General features: G+C 37.3%; 2 protein-coding genes across 2 annotated transcripts in view; both read right to left on the bottom strand.

Moving 5' to 3' along the window:
* LOC306854081 (alkylglycerol monooxygenase-like) overlaps nt 1-15,240 on the bottom strand; it is a 34,295-nt gene extending 19,055 nt beyond the window's left edge. The window contains exons 1-3 of the mRNA XM_079391884.1: nt 14,961-15,240; nt 10,381-10,511; nt 9,946-10,097 (exon numbers count right to left, since the gene is read on the bottom strand). Coding sequence (XP_079248010.1) covers nt 9,946-10,097; nt 10,381-10,511; nt 14,961-15,083 — 406 coding nt within the window. The 5' untranslated portion in view covers nt 15,084-15,240. The remainder of the gene's footprint in view (nt 1-9,945; nt 10,098-10,380; nt 10,512-14,960) is intronic.
* A 2,495-nt stretch (nt 15,241-17,735) lies between these two features.
* LOC306854162 (homeobox protein MOX-2-like) lies at nt 17,736-26,521 on the bottom strand. Its single transcript, XM_079391979.1, has 3 exons — nt 25,696-26,521; nt 21,481-21,653; nt 17,736-18,731 (listed from the first exon to the last, which is right to left on the bottom strand). The coding sequence occupies exons 1-3, from the start codon at nt 26,198-26,200 to the stop codon at nt 18,510-18,512; spliced, it is 900 nt and encodes a 299-aa protein (XP_079248105.1). The 5' UTR covers nt 26,201-26,521; the 3' UTR covers nt 17,736-18,509.
* Nucleotides 26,522-27,130: the final 609 nt, after the last annotated feature.

Below are 27,130 nucleotides of genomic sequence, written 5' to 3'. Positions count from 1 at the left end.
TCTCGTCTATAAATTCTGGTTTGAATGCAAAGTACAGGAAAAGAAATGTACAAACTCACATGCAGTTACCATAAGTCACAGTACATCTGTAACCGTAGATATGAATTGGGTGGGAGGCCTTAACACAAAGGGTTAAGGGTTAAACCAACAACAAAATACACTGATTATATACCATTGTGCATTACAGCTCACAGTTTAAAGAGTACTGTAGAAACATTATGAAAGAAGCAATAAATTCAATCTCTCCACTTGCAAATATGTTAATGTATTTTTAATGTGTTAAACATGTGCACTTTCAAAAACCTAATTATAAAAACTATAAGGGACCAAGAAAACTTGGCAGTCAAGCTGTTTTCATCACATGCACTAAATAATGAGTTTTCCCCTTTCAACTAACATGTGAATACCCGTCCTCACTTCTAGTGCCACCCTCAGACTCACTTCGACATGATGCCACCGGCCTCGCAGAGACTCAGCGTGGCGAGAGACTGCATGCCATGTCACTCAGGTTATCAATGAACTGTGAACGTCTGGGCAGAGCAGACAAGCTGCCGGCGAACAAGAGAGGCCAACACAAACATGTCTGTCACCACAAACCCATGTCTGTCACCACAACACTTAACAATGTCTTCGCTCAGTCAAAACTGCTGCTGGAGACATTTGTAAAAAGAATGGTATATTTTAAATGACACCACACATGAATAATCGTGGCTGATATTCGGAAAAAAACAGTGCAATTGCATTTGTCAATTGTTAATAAACAATACATTAATACTGAGCAACAAAAACTGCATAATCGTGCTGTCAAAATAATTGACATAGCCAATCATATCAAAGTTGGAGGGGTTTTCTGTTCACAGAAGCAGACCTCGAATTCCTGCGCAAAGCGTCAGTTTAACGTTGAAAGAGAGCAAGGTAAGATGCAAGCTGCAAATCATTTAATATTAGTCAGCTGTTTTATGATAGAAATGTTAGAGACAGAGCTATATCCAGTGATGTAGCTCGATATTTTTTTTTCTCAAATATGGCCATTTTGAGAGAGAGATTAAAGTTGTGTGTATGAATTACCTGCGTCTAAAAGGTCAATATTTTTTGTCACTCATTTCAGAAAGTGAAACCCATATATTATATAGATTCATTACACATAGAGTGAAATATTTCAAGCCTTTATTTCTTGAAATTTTGATGATTATGGCTTACAGATAATGAAAACCCCCAAAAATCTGAAAATTTGATTTGATATTACATAAGATCAATAAAAAAAAGGATATTTTAAAAAGAAATGTCAGGCTTCTGAAAAGTATGTTAATTTCTATGCACTCAATACTTGGTTGGGCCTCCTTTTGCATGAATTACTGCATCAATTCGGCGTGGCATGGAGGTGATCAGTTTGTGGCACTGCTCAGGTGGTATGGAAGCCCAGACAGCTTTGATAGCGGCCTTCAGGTCATCTGCATTGTTGGGTCTGGTGTCTCTTATCTTCCTCGACAATACCCCATAGATTCTCTATGGGGTTCAGGTCAGCTGAGTTTGCTGGCCAATCAAGCACAGTAACACCATGGTCATTGAACCAGCTTTTGGTACCTTTGGCAGTGTGAGCAGGTGCCAAGTCCTGCTGGAAAATTAAATCAGCATCTCCATAAAGCTTGTCAGCAGAAGGAAGCATGAAGTGCTCTAAAATGTCCTGGTAGACGGCTGCGTTGACTGTGGACTTCAGAAAACACAGTGGACCAACACCAGCAGATGACATGGCAGCCCAGATCATCACTGACTGTGGAAACATCACACTGGACTTCAAGCAACATGGTTTCTGTGCCTCTCTACTCTTCCTCCAGACTCTGGGACCTTGATTTGAAAATGTACTTTCATCTGAAAAGAGGACTTTGGACCACTGAGCAACAGTCCAGTTATTTTCTCCACAGCCCAGGTAAGACGCTTCTGATGTTGTCTCTGGTTCAGAAGTGGCTTGGTAACCCTTTTCCTGAAGACATCTGAGCGTGGTGACTCTTGATGCACTGACTCCAGCTTCAGTCCACTCCTTGTGAAGCTCTCCCAAGTGTTTGAATCAGCTTGGCTTGACAGTATTCTGAAGCTTGCGGTCATCCCTGTTGCTTGTGCGCCTTTTCCTACCCAAATTCTTCCTTCCAGTCAACTTTGCTTTTAATATGCTTTGATACAGCACTCTGTGAACAGCCACACCTCTGTGACTTACCCTCTTGTGGAGGGCGTCAATGTTTGTCAATGTTTGATCACAGGAACGTGTGCCACTACATTTGATCACAGGAATAAATGCTATTTATTAGTATAGGTATTAAAATAGTAAACCAATATTAGAAATTGCAACAATATTTCACTATATCAATGTTTTTTCTGTATTTTTTAAATGAATACAGCCTTGATGAGCAAGAGACTCAAAGTCAAAGACTCAAAAACAAGGTCAATTATTTATCAGGTTTATAATATAGCCCTAACATAATATATTATCAAAACAAACTATTTAAACTGATAGAAAAGAATAGAATAGAATAGAATAGAATAGAATACAAACTGAAGCAAAACTTAAGATGAGATCTGTAAGTTAAATATAAAAACGTGAACACATGAATTCTTCTATAGCTGTCTAAACATCGATATGAAGTACAGTTTGTACAATACTCTTGTGTGTGACTGTACATGTTTCAGAGTTTTGTTACCGTTCTGTGCTCATCCTCCACTATTTCCAGCACTTAATCAAGCCACTCTTCTTTAATACATGAGGACGTTTTATTTCACATGTCATTGCGTTTGCGTTGTCTCTTGTGTTGAGCGCACCGCAACCATTGAAGTATTGAGTTTCTACAGCGACTCATTTGGTGCACATCGTTCTCTTTCTATGAAACCTGTAAACCTTTCTATGAGACTGGAAAACACAATAGCCCCGGGACGTCGGGCTAGCGATTTTGCGAGCCCTGTTGTGGTTTCAAAGAACAAGAGATACCCGCAATTTATACTGAAGGGATGGTCATTAATTGAAACTCAAATGTAAATATTCTAAATTTTGAGATACTGATTTTTGACTTTCATGAGCTGTAAGCTCTAATCATCAAAATTAAAACAAAAAAACTTTTGAAATGTTTTACTTTACATGTAATGAATCTAAAATATATGAAAGTTTCACTTTTTGAAATAAGTTACAAGAAAAAAAAATTACTTTTTCACGATATTCAAATTTTTTGAGATGTACCTGTAAATTTTTCATGTATTTTCTTAACATATTTTATTACTAAAGGTAATGATTACTTGTTTGTGTTGAGTAACTGCTCAGACAGATTCAATAATTAAAGAGCCATTAGACTAATTTAACCTGTTAATTCTTTTTGAATGATTCATTAAAGGGCCAGTTCGTAAGAGCTGTTGAATCACACTACACTAGCTGCGCTGTATGCTTTTGTTTCACTAAAAAGAACTGGTTTAAATAAGTCATTTGTTATTGAATCAGACTACACTGATTGCGCAGTATGTCATGACTTTCAGCCTGCAAGAAAACGCAAAGTAAATGTGTTTTTCTCACCATAAATTGGCTAAAAACTGCCTTTTTCATCTTACAACATTCAATTCAGACTGCAAACACAGATAAAATGGCAACTTTTGCCATGTGGTTGTGAATTCATCAGGTGGAGGAATTCAGTGCAGGAAACACTAGCATACAGTAAATTATCGATCTTGGTATTTTAAGAATAGAAATCAAAATCAATTTCAAACAAAGATTGCGATTAATCATAAAAATATATTTTTAATCAGCCCTACTTCACACATGGCATATGGTGATGGTAGACTCGTATCCTGACAAAAATTGACACAGCAAGAGACATCCCTCAGACTGACTTGGTCTGGCCTCATCCAAAAGTCACATACACACACTCGCCTACAAACACAAGTGGCTGATTTGCTGGACATTGTTGATATTATTGCAGGGTCCCGGGGGCGCTCGTTTGAGCCCTGGCTCTACATCCTGACCGGTTCGATTCTTTTGTACGCCCTCCAACCAGCACGGCTGGGGACTTCCAGAGGCAGAAGAAGATTTATGAAGCCCCCGTGGCCTGGGGTTAAACCCTGCTGCCTTCCACCAAGAGGATTCCTTTTCAAAACAATAACATCCAGTCCCGGCCTCCTTTGGGACAGCCCGCAGCGGCGTTGACGCGATGTGTTTGTCTTGACAACTGCCGCCGTCTGCGTAAACGCTAAACGTGTGCCACTACTGTATCCTGAACCAGATATTGAGAGGTTCCATATGTAAACATATGTGCTACTGCAACATTTTGCTACTGGGGAAAGCTGCCTTTATTTCCTTTTTATGACTTTCTGATTCCAGTTACAAATGAAAAATGTGCAAATAAAGCCAAATCTCTGTACTGTACAACCTTCCTCTGTGCAAATTTACAAGGTTACATCAGATGTAATATTTACTCAATTTGCCCCAACCATATCCAATGATGACAGCTACAAAACGCCATTTCTTACATGATCAAAGTTTAGTTTTGAAAAACACAGTGGCGCAAGTGCCATAAACACCTTTCCCCACTGTATAACATTGAACGGGTGAGGTGATAAAGAATGTAACATTACGTACTGCCTTCCATAAATTGTTTATAGTTTCTCTTCGGCTTTATGACCCTCCCTACCCCCTGTCTAAATCTATAACATCTAACCTCAACCAAACCTCAAACTACAGTAGAAAGAATGACACAATTTGACACTACTGCTTGACTGCACATTAGATAAAAACGTGTTTTAGAAAACCAGACAATATCCTCCTTGGACAGACCAAATCTTTCCCAAAGTCTCATTATTCAAATGTCTTTAGGTGACTCTAGTGAATGAAAAGGAGAGGGAATTAGGGACTTGAAATGCATGTAGCTTTACGAAATTTGGGCTTAGAAGTGGGTCTCCTGATCCAAAGACCTGCAGGACTTGTAATTAATCTAAAGACGTCATGCTACACAACTATGAGGAACAGAATGCAACCTTAGGCCAAACTAATCACCAAAGCTAAGGTTATTTAAGCGAGTCTGCCATCAAAAGCACTCCAATCTGAGAGCATTACTGTAGGAAAATCAATCTTCTGAAACTTTAGGGGATGCAATGAAACATTTACTGAACAAAACAGAGGGGGGGGGGGCATGACTGTTAATCTGAAGAAATGGGGGGGAAGCGTAATTTAAAGCAACAATTTACCCAAAAATGTAAATTTCCTGGAAATTTACACACCCTTAGGCCATCCAAGATCATCAGAAGAAACAAATTAATCTACATCATGTAGAAATGTATCATTACATCACCAGTGCAGTGAATGGGTTGTAAGAATGAGAGTCCAAACAGCTGATAAAAACATGAATTAAAGAATTGTGAAGCAAAAGCAGTATGTTTATAATAAAAATAATCCATCATTAAAACTCTAATTTAAAACCACTTATTCCTGCTAAAATACAAGTCCTCTATCCATAATATTGCTCTCTCTGGTGAAAAATCTGTCTTGTCTGAATCGAGGAGAGAAATGCGAACAGATCAAGCACAATATATAAGCAGAAACAGTTCTAATGAAATATATCAGTGGATTTTGATGTGAGAGGACAACAGAGAAAGGACTTTTTCACTGGAAGAACTGCTATTATGGACTATAGACTTGTATTTTGGCCAGAAGTGACAGTTGAAAGTTAAAACGCCTGGATTTGTTTCTTACAAACATGCAGTTTTCACTTAAAAGATGTTAACTGGATTACTTATCAGCTGTTTGGACTCTAATTCTCAGAATGTCTTTGTATTTTTCAAAATCCCAAATTTTTCCAGGTTTAAATTACAGCAGATCCTCAATCCCAGATTTTCAATGTGGTCTCAGACTTCTGGAGCCCACTGTACATCTTTCATTGCTCATGACTCATGAAACTGAGAAATGAAAGACTAACTTGATGAAGCCGTAATGCAACAGCAGCCACCGTGGCCTTCCTGTCAAAAGCCCATCGGGTTTCTTCGGAGGGTTGAGCTGAGGTTTTGGTCGAGCTCTTTGGAAATAGTAGCATATGGGGACCAGAATCACTGCTGGTCTGCCTCCACGAGTGCGAGAGAGCAAACTGAGCTTCCACCGCTGTCAGCAAGCCGGCCACATTCAATCTCACTACGCTATATTTTATCTCAAGAACACCGAAATGTCAGCTATACATTAAAAAGGCAACAAATATCTGTTTGTTTTAATGCAAAAGTACTTCTTGTGGACAGTGCAACTGACCATATTTCCTATTGCATATTGAGGACCACAGATATTTTAATACACTTCTCTGTCTACGGATTAAAAAAAATCTTGATGTGTAAAAGGATCCAGAAGACCATTAACCTAGTCCGGGCTAAACCATAAACCTCGTCTGGCCCATGTTGCCAAAACCAACCATGCGGTCGGAAAGCCCTGCTACTCTGGAGTGTGGCATCACTATAGAGGAAGACATGGAAAGGCCAAACACCACCAAGAGTTGCAATAAAGATTTGCAGGCAACTGGAAAATAAGGCAACATGTGGAAAAAATGCGACAGAGAATGACAGAAGAGAGCAGAATGAATGCATGCAAATAGCTCACGCAGAAGCAGATGCCTGGACAACATCAAAAGCCACCAAAACCAAACCGTAACCTTTGATTTATGAGGATATGAATTTCTAACAATATTAAATGGCTACTTCAGACAAGGAAAAATACCTACTTTACAAATTGGTCTTAAATTTAAGCTTGAATTTAGTTTTAAATGTCATTCAAGACAGCTGTGATAAATTACATAAAAACACAATACAAATTTTAAATGCTACAGATATTATTTTACAGATATTACAGGCATTTTAACAGATCCCCGCATGCCTATATTATCAAAAAAGGGATTTTCTCTTTTTTTAAGTTCTTAACTTGGGTGGGTGAAAATGAAATTAATAAAAACTATCAAAAATCGTTACGATTTTACAATGGCACTAATTAGGGTCAGTCTAGTTTTATAGTTGCCATATTTCTGCAATTATGCCCCTAAAATTGTTTTCTCATTCTAGAATAAAGATTTATAGCTTACAAGTCCCAAAAGAATAGAGCTTTAGATAAAAGCTTCTGCGCACCAACTGAACCAAAACTGAGTATGAAAACTATTCAAGGATCATTAGCTAAACCTTAAGACCACCAGCTGTAAACCTCTCAAGTCAGTGGTCAGAAGTGAAATCTGAAATAACAAAGGTGGACATGTGGTTTGGTCAAAGAGCTGGTGCAGGCTTTTGGTCTTCAAATAATCAATTAAATATTTTACATGCAAAGCACATAAAAAAAATAATGTTTCTATATATTTGTATTGCACTTGAATGTGGTAAATTAAATTTTTTACTACTAAAAATACTTTCTTAAAATATTAATAATTATTCAATATTATTAATAGTTCACCCAAAAGGTAAACATTTCATCACCCCCAGGCCATCTAAGATATACTGTTGCTGAGTTTGTTTTATTTGAGCAAGTTTTGAGAAATTTCGTTTTAAATCACTTGATCCTCTGCAGTGAATGGGTGCCGTCAGAATGAGAGTCCAAACATTGTATAAAAGCATCACAATAACCCACAAGCAATTGCTTTGTATTTAAAAAAATCCATCAATATGACGTTTTTAACTTCAAACTGTTGCTTCTATAATATTCCTTTCCCCAATGAAAGAGTCTGAATTACTGTACAAGTGAAATATGCACAGATCAATCATTGTTTACAAGCAAGTCCAGTATAATACTAAACAAATAAGTTGGACGAGACTGATGTGAGAGGACAACAGGAGATGGAAGTTTTCACTAGAGCATTATAATGGATCATAGACTCTGGATTATGGTTTCTGACGGCACCCATTCACTACAGAGGATCTGTTGGTGAGCAAAGTGATGCAATTTAAAATTTCTCTAAATCTGCTCCAATGAAGAAACAAACTCATCTACATCTTGGATAGATAAGGGTGAGTACATTTAGAGCACATTTACATTTTTGGGTGAACAATTCCTTATCATAAAGGAAAAATAAAAATATAGGTTATTGTAAATTTTAGGTTATCTTAAATATCCCCCAAATCATCTCTAAACTTCCGTTACTGTTGTCTGTCATCATATACTTTGTCTTAAGTTTGGGAATAGAGAACTTTTTGAATGCTGGTTGCAACAACTATAATAAAGCAAGACCAGATAAGTCCAATTCATTAACAAATTACTCTTTTGAGTCAGTTATTTATAATGAAATGGTCTAAAGACTCACAAATCATTCAGAACAGAATCAGAACCATTAAATTCCTTACAATTCCCATTGCTACTTCGTTGGCATTTCAGATTCTTTTCTCAGCAATATTCTCTGGTTGTAAAAGTATAGCGGCTAAACTACTGCAACTGTAAAAAAAGAAAGCCATTAGGCCTATGTCTGGGTCTTTTATGAATTATAACCATACGATATCCAAAAGAAGTCATCCTGGACAGCGATGGAACAGAAAACTAGACAAATAATTTCCTCTGACATCAAAAAGAACAAATTGGGCACAGGAGACCTCTGACAAAAATGACATTTCCGACTCGGAGCGGGAACCTGGGACAATGGAAAACATAACATGACAGCCACAAGCACCTCATCACTTTATTTAGGGGTCCAAGTGAAGTCTGGAAGGATGTAATTTAAAAAACGTCCTGCCATCATATCAACATTAAATCTGAAATGGATGGAATTGGTGTAGCATATGGTAAGCATACTTCAGAAGCAAAGGGCAGAAGCTTGTTTTTACCTTTTCACTCGGAAGAAACTAAAGTCAATGCCCTGGCCTCTGACACAGTGTGGATTTTTACTTGTGTAATAGAAGAGGACATGGGGCAAATTATTCAGCAATGCAATTTGAGACAACGAAACGGCCTGTAAAATTGTATTTTGGTAAACCAAAACCAGGATTATGCTTTTTTCCTCCTCCAGCATACTGCAGAGCTGCTTCCAAGGACAAGATCCAATGTCTCAAGACAGAAAACTGTTGAGAAGCAGATTTACAGTCTATGGTAACAAAGTATGTTTACTGGCAATGCTGTTCTGTGATGGCTGCTATTGAAGAAAGAAGAAAAACACCACAGCACTCAAAGATTACAGCTGTGACAATGTTATCCTCTGTTTGGACACATGTCTCACGGCTCTCTGCCTGAACTCTCATGCTACGCAAACATAAGTGTCTTTTGCAATCGCCTACTTCTTGACAGATTGATATTTCAAATGCGCAGCCAGATGAAGCGTTTCACCTAAGATGCATTTTCCACATCTGGATAGCCCATAGATTATACTGTATATAAATGTGTTTACTGAAATATGGAAAATAAAAATCCTATAGAGTCTGAGGTACATCAAAAACAGTCATCAGTTACTTGCATTTCCAAGTAATGAACTCGCAAAAGTAGCAGGACATACAATCCTTGAGGGTCAAAACAACATTATCACGGGACTAAACCAGCTGTTATGACAATAACTTAAAACTAACATTTGCACATATGACTTCAGAATCAAATAATGGTTCCAGATCATTTAAACATGAAATGAAAATGAAAAATTTAAAAAGTTCATTTTTGAGTTCTGGACACAAATGTGGGCTTATATCTGTTTTTCACAAAAACTTTTTTTTTTTTTTTTTTGTCTTACACCTTATGGAAAGTGTTTTTAATAGTTCCTATTTCAGTTGGAACTGAAAGGTGTAAAAATTGGAACTGAAAGGTGTAAAAATGCTACTAGATTAAAGCATCAAATAAATTTGAAAAATAATCATTAAAATTCACAAGAAGAAAGTAGCACATCCTGTAAAAATGGGAATGTTACGATGTTCCATTTTTACATTCAGCAAACTCCTTTAAAGCAGATGGATGGATATAATAGCAGTGAATTTGGCAGGATATTCACATACCGTGGGCAAATCGATGGAACCAGTAGTATCCCATGTCCACACCAAGAAATGTAAGCCACCACGTCCAAGCTGAATCCCAAGGAAGCTCCAATAAACGGAAGTTGTTCCAGACATAAATATAAGCTGACAGCTCCAAACTTCTCATCATGAGCCTTGAGAAAGACACCAATAGAGATGAATTAAGTTACAATAGTAGATAAAAATGTCTATTTGATGGAAACTGCATGAGTAAAACATGAAATAACATTAGATTTGTACTCAGTTTCTTTCTGTACTCAAAACACTGCATAATCTCTTTGTAAGGTCAAGTGTCATGGAGTATGACTATCGACAAAATCGGGTTTTGAATCTAAGACTTTCTTGTGTTTCGTAACTATAGACATTTGAAGGACCTGTGAGGTGAATCTCACACTTGGAAAGTTGTTGTCAACTCACTGAGGCAGACGGGACATCATGCCTGCGGACAAAGACGTGATGAAGTCGTTTATCTTGATGTGAGGGCCATCTGTCTTTAACCACCCCAATACAATCTCCAATAATATTAAACCAATGAAATATGGAAAGGCCTACAACACAGAAAATCATAAATCCTGCTGTGAATGAAAATAAGAATAACAGTTACTATAACTTTAAATATTGTGTTAATACTATTCACTAAACTAGTACATGCATATAAAAGATTGAGGCAAGTTTTGCACATGACTTTCTGTAACAGGCCTAACAATTGCATGTCAAACTAAGCATAAAAATTCAACACACAATCAACACATTCAAGTCATCTGTCAGCAAATACAGCGAGTCCTTCCTTTGCATAAGTATGTGGAGTGGTTCTGTAGCAAAGTCATGGGTTCAAATCCCAGGAATGCATTGAGATGGGCCAGATTCTTTTAATATCAATAAGCTGATAATTATTTTCATGTTATGGCTGATGACCAATAAATATCCTAAATTAAAATTCTATATTGTCTACATATATTAGAAGCATTCCTGTAGTTAAAGCTGTACAGTATGATGTTTTTGGGTTTGCTGGGATAAATGATCAAATATAAAATGTAAAAAACTAAACTAAAATCAACCAAAATACTAATGCTACAATTGAATATGGCCAGTAAGGTACAAATACACTGTACTGTGCACCCCTAATGTATACCCAATGTAATGCAAGATGGATAAAAGCATCTGCCAAATGCATAAATTTCAATGCAAAATGTGTGTGCTGGATTTGAGCATAATGGAATTGGAAGGTTCCAACTCGAGTTGGACTCTCTAAACTTCTGTAATCACCAATTTTATAATTTACCAGCAAGCTTTAACTTTACAGATTTGGATGTAAAGGAAGTTTTTCAGGATTTCTTAAACTTGGATTACCCATCAAAACCTGGGGCAAATCACAAAAGACCAATTAAAAACTTAACAGATGTGGTGCTGGCAGTACTTTGGGTCACTCTTTGCAGTGTGAAACACGAGACTCACTTTCTCACATGCAAACACACACGCACACTGAACTGAGAGAGTGGGGGACACGACAGTATAGAGTAGATCTACAGGTGGAACGGGACATGTGCTTATATGTGTGTGTGCACGTGTGTGTACAAGTGAACTGAGGCAGGATAGACCACTTGGGAACCCCTATCGCACGCAAACCTGGACACATCTGGCTGCCGACTGCAGCGAAGCTCTAGCTGCTAGTGCTATGAAACTTACCTACAAACTAAAGTTCATGTATATGAAATTCACCCTAATTAGATATTTAACTTCAGTGAGCTATGCTGTTTGCAACAAGTAAACTATAGGAATATGTGCACTTCAATTTCAAAGTTTTGAGAAACTTATTTTAACCTTTTTTCAGCATATATTTTTCAGCAAAATCAAAACAGCTATTAGCCCTGAAGTAACATATTTCAAGCTTGCAAAAATTGTTGAGGGTCTCTTAATAGTTATATATAAAGCTGTGATTGTGGACTCAGATCTCACCAGGAAAGAAAATGACATTTGTGAAGCAGATGTTAGTGTTTTAGGTTTTTTCTTCAGCTTTCTTGGTCAGATTCCGGACGGTTCATGTAACTTTACACTCAAAAATGCAAATACAGTCAAACTGTTTTTTAAGAAATGTACTGTGAATTCAACTTTCTTTATCCATATTTCGAATACACACTTTTTATTGAGATTTTATTGTTTCAAATTCGCTTTTATCGTCTAACAGTGAAATGTGGCCAGTCTGAATGACAGTTTTTAATTATACTCCAGTCCAAATTCAAACATATGAGAGAAAAAATATAAATGTTGAAACACAAATTCATGTATTGACCAAGACAAGAAAACACAGAGAATTTCTATTGTCTCACCCACACACATCAAGAGACAGAAACTTCAAATAAAGGTCTGCAGGAATGGTGAGCGAGGCAATTTAACAAGTGTGTGTTTGTGACAGAATTACAACAATTAGGATTCCTGCTGTGTGGTTAATTGCGATTTCTCTATTCATGTGTTTATGGAGGCCTGTAAAAATGTGAGTGTTTTACCTCAAATAACAAACATGTGTTGATTTGAGTGCAGCCAAACCAAAAAACACACATATGGGTCTGTTAAAATGTAAGAGCGAGCTCCCCGCTGTAGGGCTTAAAAACCTGAACAGGTGGCAGACTTATTTTCCAATTGTTGCTCACTGTTTTGCACGTTAATGAAAATGAAGAAACCACACAATTAAAGGTGCAATATGCAATTACGGCATCATTTAAACCTGTGGTTTTAGACGTGTTGTTAGAAAATATGGGTGGAGTAACCAATAAAGTCAAAAAGATCATCATGTCAGAGTATTTGACAGCGTTTGATAGCGCAGTATTAATACTGACAAAACCCTGATGGAATTATAATTATGATGTTTTTTTGCAATAATATACTGACCATATAAAACATGCTTAAATGCTTAAAATTTTTATCACCCAAAAATTAAAATTCTGTCATTACTCACCCTCATGTCGTTCCAAACCTGTAAGACCTTCGTTCATCTTCAGAACACAAATGAAGATATTTTTCATTAAATCTGAGATCTTTTTGACCCTCTATAGACAGCAACACAACTGAAATGTTCCCAGGTCAGGAAAGGTAGCAAGGAGATCAGTAAAATAGTCCATATGACATCAGTAGTTCAACCGTAAATTTACGAAGCTACGAGAATATTTTTTGTGCGCAAAGAAAACAAAAATAACAACTTTATTCAAAGCATGCATTGTTTACATTCAGAGGAGAGCAAGCGCATGCGTCGTGATACTCTCTCCACCTCCTCTCCTCACTTCCTTTCCTCACCTCCTCTTCTCATTTCCTCTCCTCACCTCCTCTTCTCATTTCCTCTCCTCACCTCCTTTCCTCTCCTCACCTCCTTTCCTCACCTCCTCTTCTCATTTCCTCTCCTCACCTCCTCTTCTCATTTCCTCTTCTCACCTCCTCTTCTCACTTCCTCTCCTCACCTCCTCTTCTCACTTCCTCTCCTCACCTCCTCTTCTCATTTCCTCTTCTCATTTCCTCTCCTCACTTCCTTTCCTCACCTCCTCTTCTCACTTCCTCTCCTCACCTCCTCTTCTCATTTCCTCTTCTCATTTCCTCTCCTCACCTCCTCTTCTCATTTCCTCTTCTCACCTCACCTCCTCTTCTCATTTCCTCTCCTCTCCTCACCTCCTCTTCTCATTTCCTCTCCTCACTTCCTTTCCTCACCTCCTCTTCTCATTTCCTCTCCTCACTTCCTCTCCTCTCCTCCTCTCCTCACGTCCTTTCCAAATTCCTCTTCTCATTTCCTCTCCTTACTTCCTCTTCTCATTTCCTCTCCTTACTTCCTCTTCTCATTTCCTCTCCTCACTTCCTCTCCAAATTCCTCTCCTCACTTTCTCTTCTCATTTCCTCTCCTCACCTCCTCTTCTCATTTCCTCTCCTCACTTCCTTTCCTCACCTCCTCTTCTCATTTCCTCTCCTCACTTCCTCTCCTCTCCTCCTCTCCTCACGTCCTTTCCAAATTCCTCTTCTCATTTCCTCTCACCTCCTCTCCTCACCTCCTCTTCTCATTTCCTCTCCTCACCTCCTCTTCTCATTTCCTCTCCTCACTTCCTCTCCTCACCTCCTCTTCTCATTTCCTCTCCTCACTTCCTGTCCTCACCTCCTCTTCTCACTTCCTCTCCTCTCCTCACCTCCTCTTCTCATTTCCTCTCCTCTCCTCTCCTCCTCTTCTCATTTCCTCTCCTCTCCTCCTCTTCTCATTTCCTCTCCTCACCTCCTCTTCTCATTTCCTCTCCTTACTTCCTCTTCTCATTTCCTCTCCTCACTTCCTCTCCTCACCTCCTCTTCTCATTTCCTCTCCTCTCCTCTCCTCATTTCCTCAATGGCGGCGCACCGCTGCAGACGGAATGAGGAGAAGAATTGTTGAATAAAATCGTTATTTTTGTTTTCTTTGCGTCCATCCTACGGGTTTGGAATGACATGAGGGTGAGTAATTAATGACAGAATTTTCACTTTTGGGTGAACTAACCCTTTAACAACATGCTTTATACTGTATTCACACACACACACATTATCAATATTTTATCTATATAATCACTTAATTATTTGTCTTTCTGCAATAAAAATAAATGTAGTCCTATATGGGGACTTGTGTAATCTTAGTCATTAGATAGATAGATAGATAGATAGATAGATAGATAGATAGATAGATAGATAGATAGATAGATACTTTTCACAGTATAATGTCATAACTGCATTTCTATGGCATCCCTGCAAAGTTTCTAAGGTATCCTTGTACTTTTTTAACACAATGTTGCTATGCGTGCTGAAACAGGAATGGGGACAAAAACAAGACGTAAACACCACATGCAAGCTCTGCTTGTGTAAGCTTCGCCGAAAACAATCTCTGTTGAGTGTGAGTGTGCTGCTCTGCTGCTGTTGTTGTTGTTAAACAGTGTAGCTCTGTGTATAATCTCGTCGTTGTTTTCCTAAATCCTCCATGAACGCGGTAATGCCGTTACACTTACCTGATTGATATATTTCGGCACCTCTTGAACAGTCGCGAATGATGATTCATTAGGAGTCACTAGACTGAACAGCATACGAACCCCTTGAGAAACAGTCACATTGTTTACTTCCACTTGCGCCATTGCGTTTGTAAATGTAGTTAAAAAAAGATGAGACTCCAGTATAGATCAGTGTCTCGTCGCACGGCCGGATTAAACAGATGGGAGTTTATGAACACCTACAAGACTCTGGACCTTTGAACTTCACTGTAAAGCTGCCATGAAGAGATGTGTCGTGATCACATGACACACGACTTTTACTTTTACTTACTAAGATAATATAGCTAATTCGACCTATAGGCCTTTATTTTTATTGCAGTAAGACATAGCAAACTGAGCGATTATATAGATAAATATAATTTTCACTTTTTTGCATAAATTACTAGGCTAGATGACAACACACAAAACAATGTTGACCTTGATTCCCCTTAGTTTTCTTCACACATTATCTAACCCATCTCAAGTATTCTTTAAGTAGCCCACACTAATCAGGTATAGCTACAGTAAAATAAATAAATAAAAGAAAAATAACTAATCAGGTACAGCTACAATACCTTTTTTATTCCTTTTATATGGGACTTAATATTTTTAAAATAAAACAAAAATAACGAGTATGAACAATATAACCATGCATACCATGCAAGTTTTCATCAAAATAAGTGAATGAATAGATAAATTAATTAATTAATTTTCAAGGGACAATAAACAATACTGTATATAAAGACATTAAAGTACATTCAGTACCTGTAAAATATGAATAGTTTTTTTTTTTTTAAGGTAATATTGATTAAATAGTACGTTTTTAAATACTAAAAGCATGTTTTTTTCCCCCTAAGAATTTACATTCATGGACAGCAAATACACTCTAACACTAATTTTATTATAAATAATTATATTTTTTATAAATATAGAAAGGCAGAGGCCTATCATATGTGAATCCCTTTAAGGCCACAGCAGCTAACTGCAAATGAACACATGCATATTTTGGAAAAGCTTGTAGTGTCTGCTGCTGTTTTTGGCTTGGACTATATTTAAAACAATGTAGCTTTTCCTGTCCAGGAGAAAGAACCTAAGAAGTCAAAGGGCAGTAAAAGGCTTCGATGTGAAACAGAGAGTAGCATGACTTTGTGTGTGACCTCTCAATTCCATTGTGCAGGAAGTTCCAGAAATCTCCTTGGTGATACGAAAACATTCAAACAAAATATATTTTTGTGGTTTCTTCCGTCAAAAGCAGTTGAAGCTACAACTGATTCTTTTGGCAGGACCCTCAGAATCACTGGTCCTGGTGGGCAAATGTGTCTTGACTCTCCTGGCTTGCATTACGAATTAGAATGCAGGCTCACTCTGTGGCGACAGCGAGAACGGACCATAACAATATTTCAGACCTGATTTTGTAATAAAATATGATCCGTTTGCTCACTCACCTCTCAGAATTAAGGCAGAAGTCCTGACCCTGCCTGGAGGAGAAGCTGAATTTAGCATATTCCCCTGCCCGTTCCTTAATAACTTATTCATGTAAGCTCCTCGCTCAGCCTCAGCATATATTCGTCTCATAATCATGGTGATGAGTCGCAGAACCTCACTGGATTTCTCTATAGAAACATTCAGCTTAAGGCGTGAAGGTGTTGAGGGTTAGATAAATGGTCTTGATGGATTAGACTCGCAGCTGAATACACAATAACGGTTGTGTATCAGTGCAGAAGGTCCAGTCCACTTACGTGCAATTAAGGCCTAGAATTGCAGCTTCTGTAAGGAGGTCCCTATTGCTCAGCATCAGCATAAAAGTAGATGCAAAGTGACTCAAGTCATACAACACAAATTCTAACTACTACAGTACTTAACAAATCTTTCAAGATTACTCACTACTATGAAGTAGATGCATTCACATTAAATTAAGATAATCATATTAATATTATCAGTTTATCATATCTGTTTTAAGAAAACTGTGTTGGAATAAGTAGAGGGAACGTATAACATTTCAATAATCAGAGACAGGCAGCAGGGCTCAACAATAATCAACCACAATTTCATATTTCAGTATTTTTTTAATAAATATTAATTTACCCTTATAATTTTGAATTTCTAATTTTAAGTGTATAAAATGTATAATTGTATATACATAAGTGTAATATATATATATATAATGTTTACATAATTTAATATTAATAATTTTTTAAATATTTATTCATTTTTCAATGGAAGCCTGTTTCTGCCACAGATATAAATAAAAATGTAATTGTGACTTTTGATCTCACAATTTAGACTTTTTTTCTCAAAATTGCAAGATGTAAATTTATACCTTTGTATAAGTTTATATCTCGTGATTGTGAATTTTATCTTGCAATTGTTTTTTTTTTGTTTGTTTGTTTTTATATCCCACAATTCTGATTTGTATAAAGTTTTTCCCAGAACTGCAAGAAAAAAAGTCAGAATTGTGAGATTTACTTACATTTTACTTTTTTACATTTTTATCCCATAGTGTGGTTTTATATTTATTTATCCCAAAATGTCCTATAAAACCAAATCCCACATAAATTAGCTTTTTTTCAACCCATTCTGATTGATGCTACTAAAAAAATTAATAAATAAATCACAAAATTCACAACCAAAATTTCCTAGATAACCAAATGGGTGGCAATTCCATCAGCTGGCCTGAAACTGTAGTTAAAAGCCTCAAATCCTTCAAGCAGTATCGTTCAAAGAAAGATTCACTCTTGATAAATAAAAAAAATCATACCAAGCAACATACGAAAAGTTTATTGTTGAAGCATGTGGTATTGTGTGCACATGATACAGCTGTCAGAATTTTGAAAAATAGGAATACTTATATTATATTTACATGACATTATCTGAAATGTTTTTGACGGCACGCTTGATTGATCAATATTCCGATGACATCAACATTGTACAAAAATATACAGTAGAAATCAATTAAGGCACAGAAATTGACAGTGCAAACTAAAACTTACACCTTTTCAATGCAAGATCAGAATGGAATGTTGTTGGGCCAGATTGGACTGCTACTCTGTCTTTCAAGTAAAGAACAGTATAGGGTACTTTAAAGGTGCTGTAAGTGATTATTTTATGGAATAACATGCAGAAAAGATCCATGCGACCTGACAGAAGTCCCTATGTTCTGTAAACAGTAACACAAATCTGGGATGCTATTCGGCTTTGCTGACAGGCAGGATTTTAAAATGACTTGCAGCACCTTTCAAACGTGTAAACCAATTCCGTCAAACAAGCAAGGCACCCTTTTTTGTGAAAATTGATGCCAGGGTATCAAAAATATTCTGTATCATCCAAATGCACAACAATACATCAGTCCTGTGTACACTACTCTGAGGTGTCACAGGAACTGTTCTGATAGGCGTCATGTTACGGTGCCTCCTCATTGGCACATATGGTCTTTGTGTACTTTCAGTCTGTACTTTCAGTCCGTACTTAGCATAATCCCTAACTGAACATGACCCCAAATAAGCATCGAAAGGTGAATGGGATCTGTTTGTATCATAAGTGAGCGTGCTCAGAGCTCTGGCCACTGTCGTGGCTGTCCTCATTGTTGATGAGTGAGTCCGGTGTATGGTGGAGTCCAGGAATTCCCGAAAACTCAGAGGGAAGCAGCGTTCCCTTCTTCACATTCACAAGCTCTTTTTCTCTCGCTACCGCCCCCTGTTGGCCTCCTTTAACTCGCTTCCACTTCATCCGTCTGTTCTGAAACCACACTTTTACCTAGAGGGAAAGAAAGACAAATGAGTTACCATGTTCTAATAATTGGCATCTATGGTATGGTTCCATGAAGAACCTTAAACATCCATGGAGCCTTTCCATTCCACAAATGGTTTTTAATAGTGTGAAATGGTTGTTAAAAAGTTCTTCACCTAAAGAAAAACATGGTTATTTTAAAAACTGTTCCATGGAAGGTTCTTTGAGAACCCAACTTGGTGCTTAAATAGGGAAAAAACCTTTTGGAACCTTTATTTTTTAAGAGTGTAATTTGTCTTCATAAATTTAGTTTGTATATTCGCTCGTTGGTGCAGATGATCTGTTTACTGTGGTTTTTTGGCAGTGCGATTGGAGAGATGGATCAGGCCATGACTCACCAAACTCCAGTAAGTTAATATCCCTCGATCAGGTGCAAAAGTGCCATGCGATCAGTTGACCGCCCTGCTATTCTAAGGCATGATCCACAAAGTTTGGAATTGTGTTTCTCTGAAGAAGTCGAAATATAACATTTCAATGCACATATTTGGCAGCTATTTCCAGATCAGCAATAATTGGAGCCCATCTGTTTTGTGGCATCAGACGTTTCCGTCCTTTCCTTGCGAGTTCAATCAGAGCCAGTATTTACGTTTCCCAGAATGATGATTTAGCTGTTTCTTAAATGGTCACAGCAGTGCAAGTAAGGCTCGCTGGGGGACCAGGCCACCATACAGTAAAATTTATTTCTGGAGGGGTGTAATGTTGTAGATAGTCATATGAAATGGACCGTAATTCTTCACACGCAATCAGACATGAAGAATACCAGGCTAAAATCAGCAAAATTATGTCATTTGAAGTATTTTTCCCAAATGGCAATCAAATGACTGTCATTGGCTTTCAATGGCCACTATACACTAAATTTATTTCTGGAGCAATATAATGTTATACATAGTCACATGGAATGGACCAGAATTCTTCATACGCAATCAGACTTAAGGATTACCAGGCCCAAATCAATATAAATTGAACTTTTTTTCCCAAATGATTATCAAACATGATAGTTAAGTTCAAAGGCACATTTTACTTTCAAATTACATACACAATGATTTGTTCAGCTAATGGTTCAAGACATGTTTCAAGTCTACTAGACCACTGTTCAATTGGCCACCCAAGTTCATTACTGTCAGCACTGTAAGACTGCCACCCTTAAAATATATCTGCAACGTTTGCAATTCTTCTCTCAGCCTGAAAACATTGAGTATGTTCCATATGGTTAAACCGATGCAAGAAAGAAAAAAATAGTCAAGCATGCAAAAAAGCCAATCAGAATGATGATGAAATCATTTTTGGTCAGGTTTTGAATGCTAAAAAATTCATAATGTCCACAAGTAAGCTAGCACACTTGAATTTTTTAATTTCTCAAAAATTAAAATATATATATGAAAATGTATGAATTATAATTTGATAACTAAATAAATGACCAAACAAATAAATAAACAAAGTTTGAACACAGTTTGTAAGCAGTTCATACTGAATTAATTGGAGTTTAATTCTTACGGATCAGTATAAGTCTATATATAGCGAATATTTCACACTTTAATTTAAAATTTATTTAAAAAAAGTACAAATAAGTAACCATAGAACTTTAATGCTAATCGTTGAGGAATATTAGATTCTGAAAGCTGAACAGTCTATCAATGTCAATGGAATTTAAACAAATAAAGATAAAAAATAATGTATATAAAAATTTATTATTAATTATATATAATAAATAAGTTTGAATTCTTATGTTAAGTATGTAGTTCAAACTGAATTAACTGAAGGAGTTTAATTATAAACCCCTAAAACATTGAGCAATATCAATGCACTGTCTTGCCGGGGCTATAACAAATTTAATCAAAGATAGTTGTTTTAATTATGCTCTGCAATATTATTATTATGATTAGTAACCATTTTACATGAGCAAAATGGTGGTGGCCCTACAGTCATAGTACTACTCCTGCCACAAAGTTCCAGAACTCCAGCAGGTTCACACAGGGATCACATTGCAGGAGACGGATTTGCTTACTTGTCGTGTGGCAAGGTTTTTAATTCTAAGCCTTGGGAATGTATCCCCAGAGAATGTAGCATAATTTAAGGCCACAGATGTCACTTCCTTGTGGGATCCTTGGCAAACTGCAAAGTCTGGTGAAACCAGAAGGTCTAGAAACACATTTGTAATCTAAAACACTGTGACATTTTGGACATATTATAAATTAAAGAAACTGCACGGCTCATAAAGCAGTTAAAAATTTTTTATGAATGGTGTTTCGAATAAGGACAGAATGACCTGCCAATGATGTCATTTCAAAAACAGCAAGCATTATGTCATCTCTTTATGTCTGTAGAAGTCAATAAACTTCAATGGTTTAATAAGATTACATAGTTGTTTGGTTAAAACATCAAATAGTTAAAACAACCCATATTTCTTTGGTTCCAAATAAAGAGCGTCATGTGCTATTTATTTCACATGTGGTTGTAGGAAGCACCTTCCCACGCAGAGACCAATTTGTAAGATGGAGCAGCAAGGCGGAAGTGCCTTAGTGGACAAAACTTCCTTCGCCTCTCCCGTTACTTTACTACAGCCAAAAAGAGATCTTGCAGAAACATCTGGAATACAATAGTCCCACTCCATAGCCACAGCTGGATAGAAAAGCACTGAATCCGAAAAAAAAAAACAGCGGTAGCTTCTGACAGAAAGATTGATGAACAGGTACAAGGTCGTGGTCAGTCATCTCACCTGCCTTTCCGTGAGATCCAGGTTTACGGCGATTTCGTACCGCCTCAGTCTGGTCAAATAGTTGTGATGGGCGAATTCTGCCTCCAGTTCTCGAATCTGCTCTTTGGTGAATGCCGTCCGCTCCTTCCTTGGCTTGCTGCTCACATCGGATTTGTAATTCCCATCTTGGGACTCTTTAAAAGAAAAAACAAGAATGGAAGAAACAATTTCCAACAGTCAGAAATGCTCACAAAAACTTCTGAAGAGCAGCATCAACGTCAAGTTCCACAACAAAACGGCCTTTGAAACCCAATCAGCGCAATCGTTCCAATTAAATACAATCAGTGCAGGGTTGAAATCCCAGAAATGTCATAAAAGAAAGGAGAGGAATACTGCCAGTCATCTTTTACGATGCTGCAATTGTTCAAGCCAGCTGTTTGTAAAAGTCAACCCCAGCCGTGAGTTTTCATAAACCGCTCTATAGATTCTCACAATGAGTTGGAGCTCACCAGAACTCTTTCCAAAGACTTAATTCGCCTTACTGTTAATGGAATCCGCTACCCTTGTAGTTTTAATATGGAACAAAACAGTACTGGAGGATGTGTAAAAATATATTTCCTTAGTTTATTTACCTCAAAATTTTACAAGCGTCTTCCACTCAAGCTGCCAACTCACAACAATTTTCAGTGAAGTGTTTCTTATTCCCTCCTGTGCTCTTGCGCTGTCAATTACGAAGAATTGCTTTCCTTACTTTCAGATGTTTTTTGGAGTGACAGAACATGAATGCATAAAAGCGCATGTACAATTACATGCGGTTTTTGCTAGAACTCAATTATGTCAAGTCTAATCTTGAATGGGAAATATTAAAGGTCAGTGAGGAAATGTCAGATTAGACCTGCAATCCATCCAACCAAAGACACATGCGCTTCTGTTGTTTTGACACTGGAGGAAGGAAATTTTATTCTTTTTTGAGAGACGTGTGCCTTCATCTTGCTGTGACTCACTTTTAAAGGGCACATCAGACTTTTAGGTTAATTTATCTTAGGGTTTGGAGTGAGTGCTAGCAATCCATTTCAACAGAAATCAGCATGACATTTCAAATACATCAATTTTTTTAGTTTTTCCAATGGTAAAATACTTTGTAATATCCAATTTTAAAAAGGAAAGTTCACCCAAAAATGACCATTCTGTTAAATTGACTCATTGTCATGGTGTTTCAAAACTGTATGACTTGCTTTCTTTAGTGGAAACAAAAAAGAAGATATTTTCAGAATGTCTTTTCTTTTTTATTTTGGACCCCACTGACTTTCACTGTACAGAGAAAACAGTTAAAACGTAGTTCAAAATATCTTCTTTTGTGATACACAGACAACAGAAACTAAATTAACAGATCTTTCTTTTTTGGGTGATCTATCCCTTTTCAACTGTTTTCACACAGATTTTCCCCAACAACCCCTCTCGACTGCTATTGGTCAGCCAAACAGATAGCTCTGTCCATAAACACCCGCTATTGGTTGACTCACTGTTGCTGTGTCAGGCTGGTCGGATTTTCAAACAAACAGAACAATGTTTTGAAAACAATTAGAAAGAACTTCAAGTTTTCTCTGCATAAACTGAGTTTTAATATACCCATCACCTTCAAGATCTCACTATAGGTGGATGTTCAAATGAAGTGTCAAATCGCTGCTGTCAGCTACATCATGGTGGCTATAAACACATGCCAGACGTGTTATTTAACAGTATAATTTACAGGTTGGGATTTGCAGAGGCTGACAAGGACGGAGAGTTTGTGTAATGATGATATTATAGGTAGTTTAACAGAAGTTGCACTCTGTGGTGACTCTCCTTTGAACAAATAATCATCACGTGATTTCTAACGACAAAATGGCAACTTTGACGGCCATGATTGTACCCAGTTTTAGCTAAACTTTCTGTGAATTTGAGTCACAGAAAAGAGTTCGGCTGAATGTGGGTCTGATTAAAACAAGCACAGAAAGGCACGTTTATTGCGGGCTAAACGCAGCCATTGTGGAGTGAGAAAAACCAACACAAGCAGTTTTTCACGAACAGAGCTGCTCGGAGTTAAAGCAACTTTCCCGGCTTCTCGACACGGCGGTTACACCACAGCAATTAGGCCTGCGCCTTAACTTTGATCTCTTCTTTAAAAAAAGCAAAGTACTGGGGAAAAAAAGGAGCAGGATGGCCTGAGCTTTCAAAGATGATTTAAAAACTACAGCTACAATGAAAATTTAGACATCTACTTTAATATTCTATTTACACACACTGAAGCTGAGCTTTATAGGTGGGGGAAAAAAAGAAACCAAAATGAATATCACGCAAACCCACATGACAAAATACATGCTAGGCTGCTGTCTTCTATCCAAACCAGGCATGTGCTGTTTTATTAGAACAGCTACATATGCTTTGAATAAATCAAAGTATTTATCTCAAGATGCCGACATTTTGATTATTAAATTATCTCTCGTTGCATTGAATGATTCTCATTATTAAATCATTCTATAAAGCAGAGACTTAATAGAGAAAATTAAAGCAATCAAGTTGTGTGACAGTTTACACAAATATAAAAAATATTAAAACATTTTAATAACTTAATTTGTTATATATATATATATATATATATATACACACACACACACACACACACACACATACATACATACACGTGTATATATATATATACACATATACATACATATATATATAAATAAATGTGTATAAACTGTTGTGGAATCATCTACTTTTATTAAAGCTTTCCAGCAGTGGAACAAGTGTATTTATATTATGTTAATTTTGGGTTGGCGCAAATGAGAATAAATCAACATCTGCAGGACTGTACCTCTTGTGTGGACCTGAACTTTGTTTTAACGGGCAGAAAGTAGTTAAAATTCCCTTTGAAGTAACAAGATCGTAAAAATACATTTTATGATTCATTTTATGCAATGTTAAATTGATTTTTTAACAGTAGTGGCAACTATTCCTGACAAAACAAACTGGAGATGCCCATCAGATTAAACCAGCTTCTTTTGCAGTGAACCGAAAACTCTTCAGTTTACTACATATCTCCCGGTCCGTTTTACTCATCAGCAAAACTAAAAATAAAGTAACAGTATATTCCCATTCCGATTCCAATGTACAAACAAATTATATTCAAAGAGCACTCCTGTCATCTAACATTCGGCTTTTCGTGTTAAATGCCAACACAGGCGTCCCTGTTCTCTCTCTTAGGCCATGGCATTAGTTACTTTACCACAAGCGTTATTTTCTACTTGCCAGAAAAGTGAGGAGATGAAACAGATGAGACTAAACGTGAATTATGCGTGCAGTTAAATGCCCACACAAGAGTTACAATCTGCCCTCTGCTAGCCAAAATAATTGCTTCTGTGAATGTCAGCCAACACCTACACAACTCTCGCGCGAAAAAACACGGCTACACGTTTCCAAACACTGCATTGGAGAATCATTTTCTGAAACACTAGCACTGCACTCAGTCTGATTGTGAAGGCTTTTAAAATGCACGATGACTAATTCAATTCTGTTTTCAGTGACAATAAAACAAACTTAGATGTTTTAAGAGAAACCTTTTGTGTTTAATGGGGACTAAAACAACTCGATGACAAAAGAAGTGATATTCCAGAAAACATTACAAAGAATTTATCACAAAGAAGAGAAAACATAAATTTTCCAAAAGAAAGTCAATTTTATTTATAATTTTTCTATAATTTATATATAATTTATTTTATTTAAATATCATATATAAATATAAATATAAATAATAAATTTATAAGTATTTAAAATGTAATTTTAATATATATAATATTTGTAAAATAAAATATACATTATAGATCATATTTGGAGGATAGATAGATAGATAGATAGATAGATAGATAGATAGATAGATAGATAGATAGATAGATAGATAGATAGATAGATGTACCGCCCAAGTGACAGCTTTTGTACCTTTATTTCTGAGAATGTATGTATTATATATATATATATTTTATATAAACACACACATATACAACATAAACATATAATTCGATTTGACAAATGTAATTTTAAAAAATACGAGACTCTATAATACTAACAATATTGCAAAAAAAAAAACATTTACATAAAAACTCAAGACTTTCTATGAAAAATGACTTGTTCAGATCAGATCCTTTGCTTTTAATCTAGGGATAAATGAGTTTAAAATAAAATGAGCTTGTTTCTTACCAGAGCTGTCACTTCTTCGTTTGCTATTCCTTTTCTCCGCCTCGGCTGGAGACATCGTATGACGTCCGAAATCCCCTCCGGGAACACAGGAGGCACCCGAGGGCACCCCTCCGCCGAGGCTCGGTGTGCTTGCGCAGAGGCTGGGGCCCCCAGGGCCCATATCTGAAGATCCTGAATCAGGGGCCGACATGCCCAGTCCTAGACGGGTGCTGGCTGACGAGGTGCTGACCGTCTGCGGTATGTGCCATCCGGTCTGTTGCGGCTGGGGTACATGATGATGATGCTGCTGGGACATTGGTGGCCCTCGCTGGTGCCCGTGTCCCCCAAACAGTCCCCCATCCTCACCTGGGTAGCCGCTCACGATGCAGGTAGAAGAAGGAGAGGAGGTGGAGAGGTCAGGGTACGAGGAGAGGTGCTCGGAGCGTCCGTGAAGGACGAAGGCGGGGTGCAGGGCCTGCGGAGGGGCATGAGGGCTGCGCAAACAGCCGAACAGCGTGTGATCCATCGCATGCACCAAACCAGCCGCTAGTGGAACAAAAACCACAACAAGAAAACTTCCAAAACGCCAGAAACACAAAACACTCCTTTGCTTCTCACTTCAAACAGTGTCTCCTTAAAAAAAAGACGAAAAGGAAAAAGTGTGTCTGTACACGTGTGTGTGTGTGTGTGTGGTAATCCCATGCACGTTGCGATCGAGAGTTGCCAAGCAGCGCAGCTGATGATGATGAGAGCTGGATCTCAGTTGACAGTCTAGCGCAGACTGCGGCCCAGCTGAGAGGGAAAGGTGCTTCCTAACAGTGGCCGGGATTTTGGGCAATGGGCTGGGACTGAAGGAGGGGTGGGAGATGTTATAAATAGGGCCGTAACATGAGAGGGAGGCTGGGTCACAGAACCCTGCTACAACTGTCCACTGAAGCGAGCCAGTCCAGCCCTGCAGCTCCATACATCTCAAACATGACAGAAAATAACAGGCAGATTTTCAGTTCAGCCTTTTTTTTGTGATTTGTGTTAAACAATATTACTTTTCTTTTGGTCCCAAAAGACAAAAGTGATATTAGTTGAGAAGGTCGAAGGAACTGAGAGGGGTTAAAAGTGTTAATGGGTTGTTGATGATTTAGAGGACAGGAGATCAGTGCTCGAAGCCACTAAGCTGTAGATCTTCTTCTATTGGAAGTTTGACTGTACAAAATAGTGCGGTCATGCTTTTTGTGCAGTCCATCGACAAACCACCTACAACAATCAACAAAGTACAAATGCATTTTTTTTAGTTACTAATTTTTATTTTTTTATATATAATACTAAAGTAGAAAATGTTCTACTTTTTAAATATCTGAATAATTATTATTAAATGTGATTATGTTAATTAATGTATTGTTCAAAAGTCTGGGGTCATGACTGTTTTAATTTTTGTTTTTTTATGTTGTCTTATGCTCAC

Source organism: Barbus barbus (assembly GCF_936440315.1).
Source record: "Barbus barbus genome assembly, chromosome: 34".
NCBI lineage: Eukaryota > Metazoa > Chordata > Actinopteri > Cypriniformes > Cyprinidae > Barbus > Barbus barbus.
Note: the sequence above shows the minus strand (reverse complement) of the source record. Positions and strands in the feature narration are given on the sequence as shown.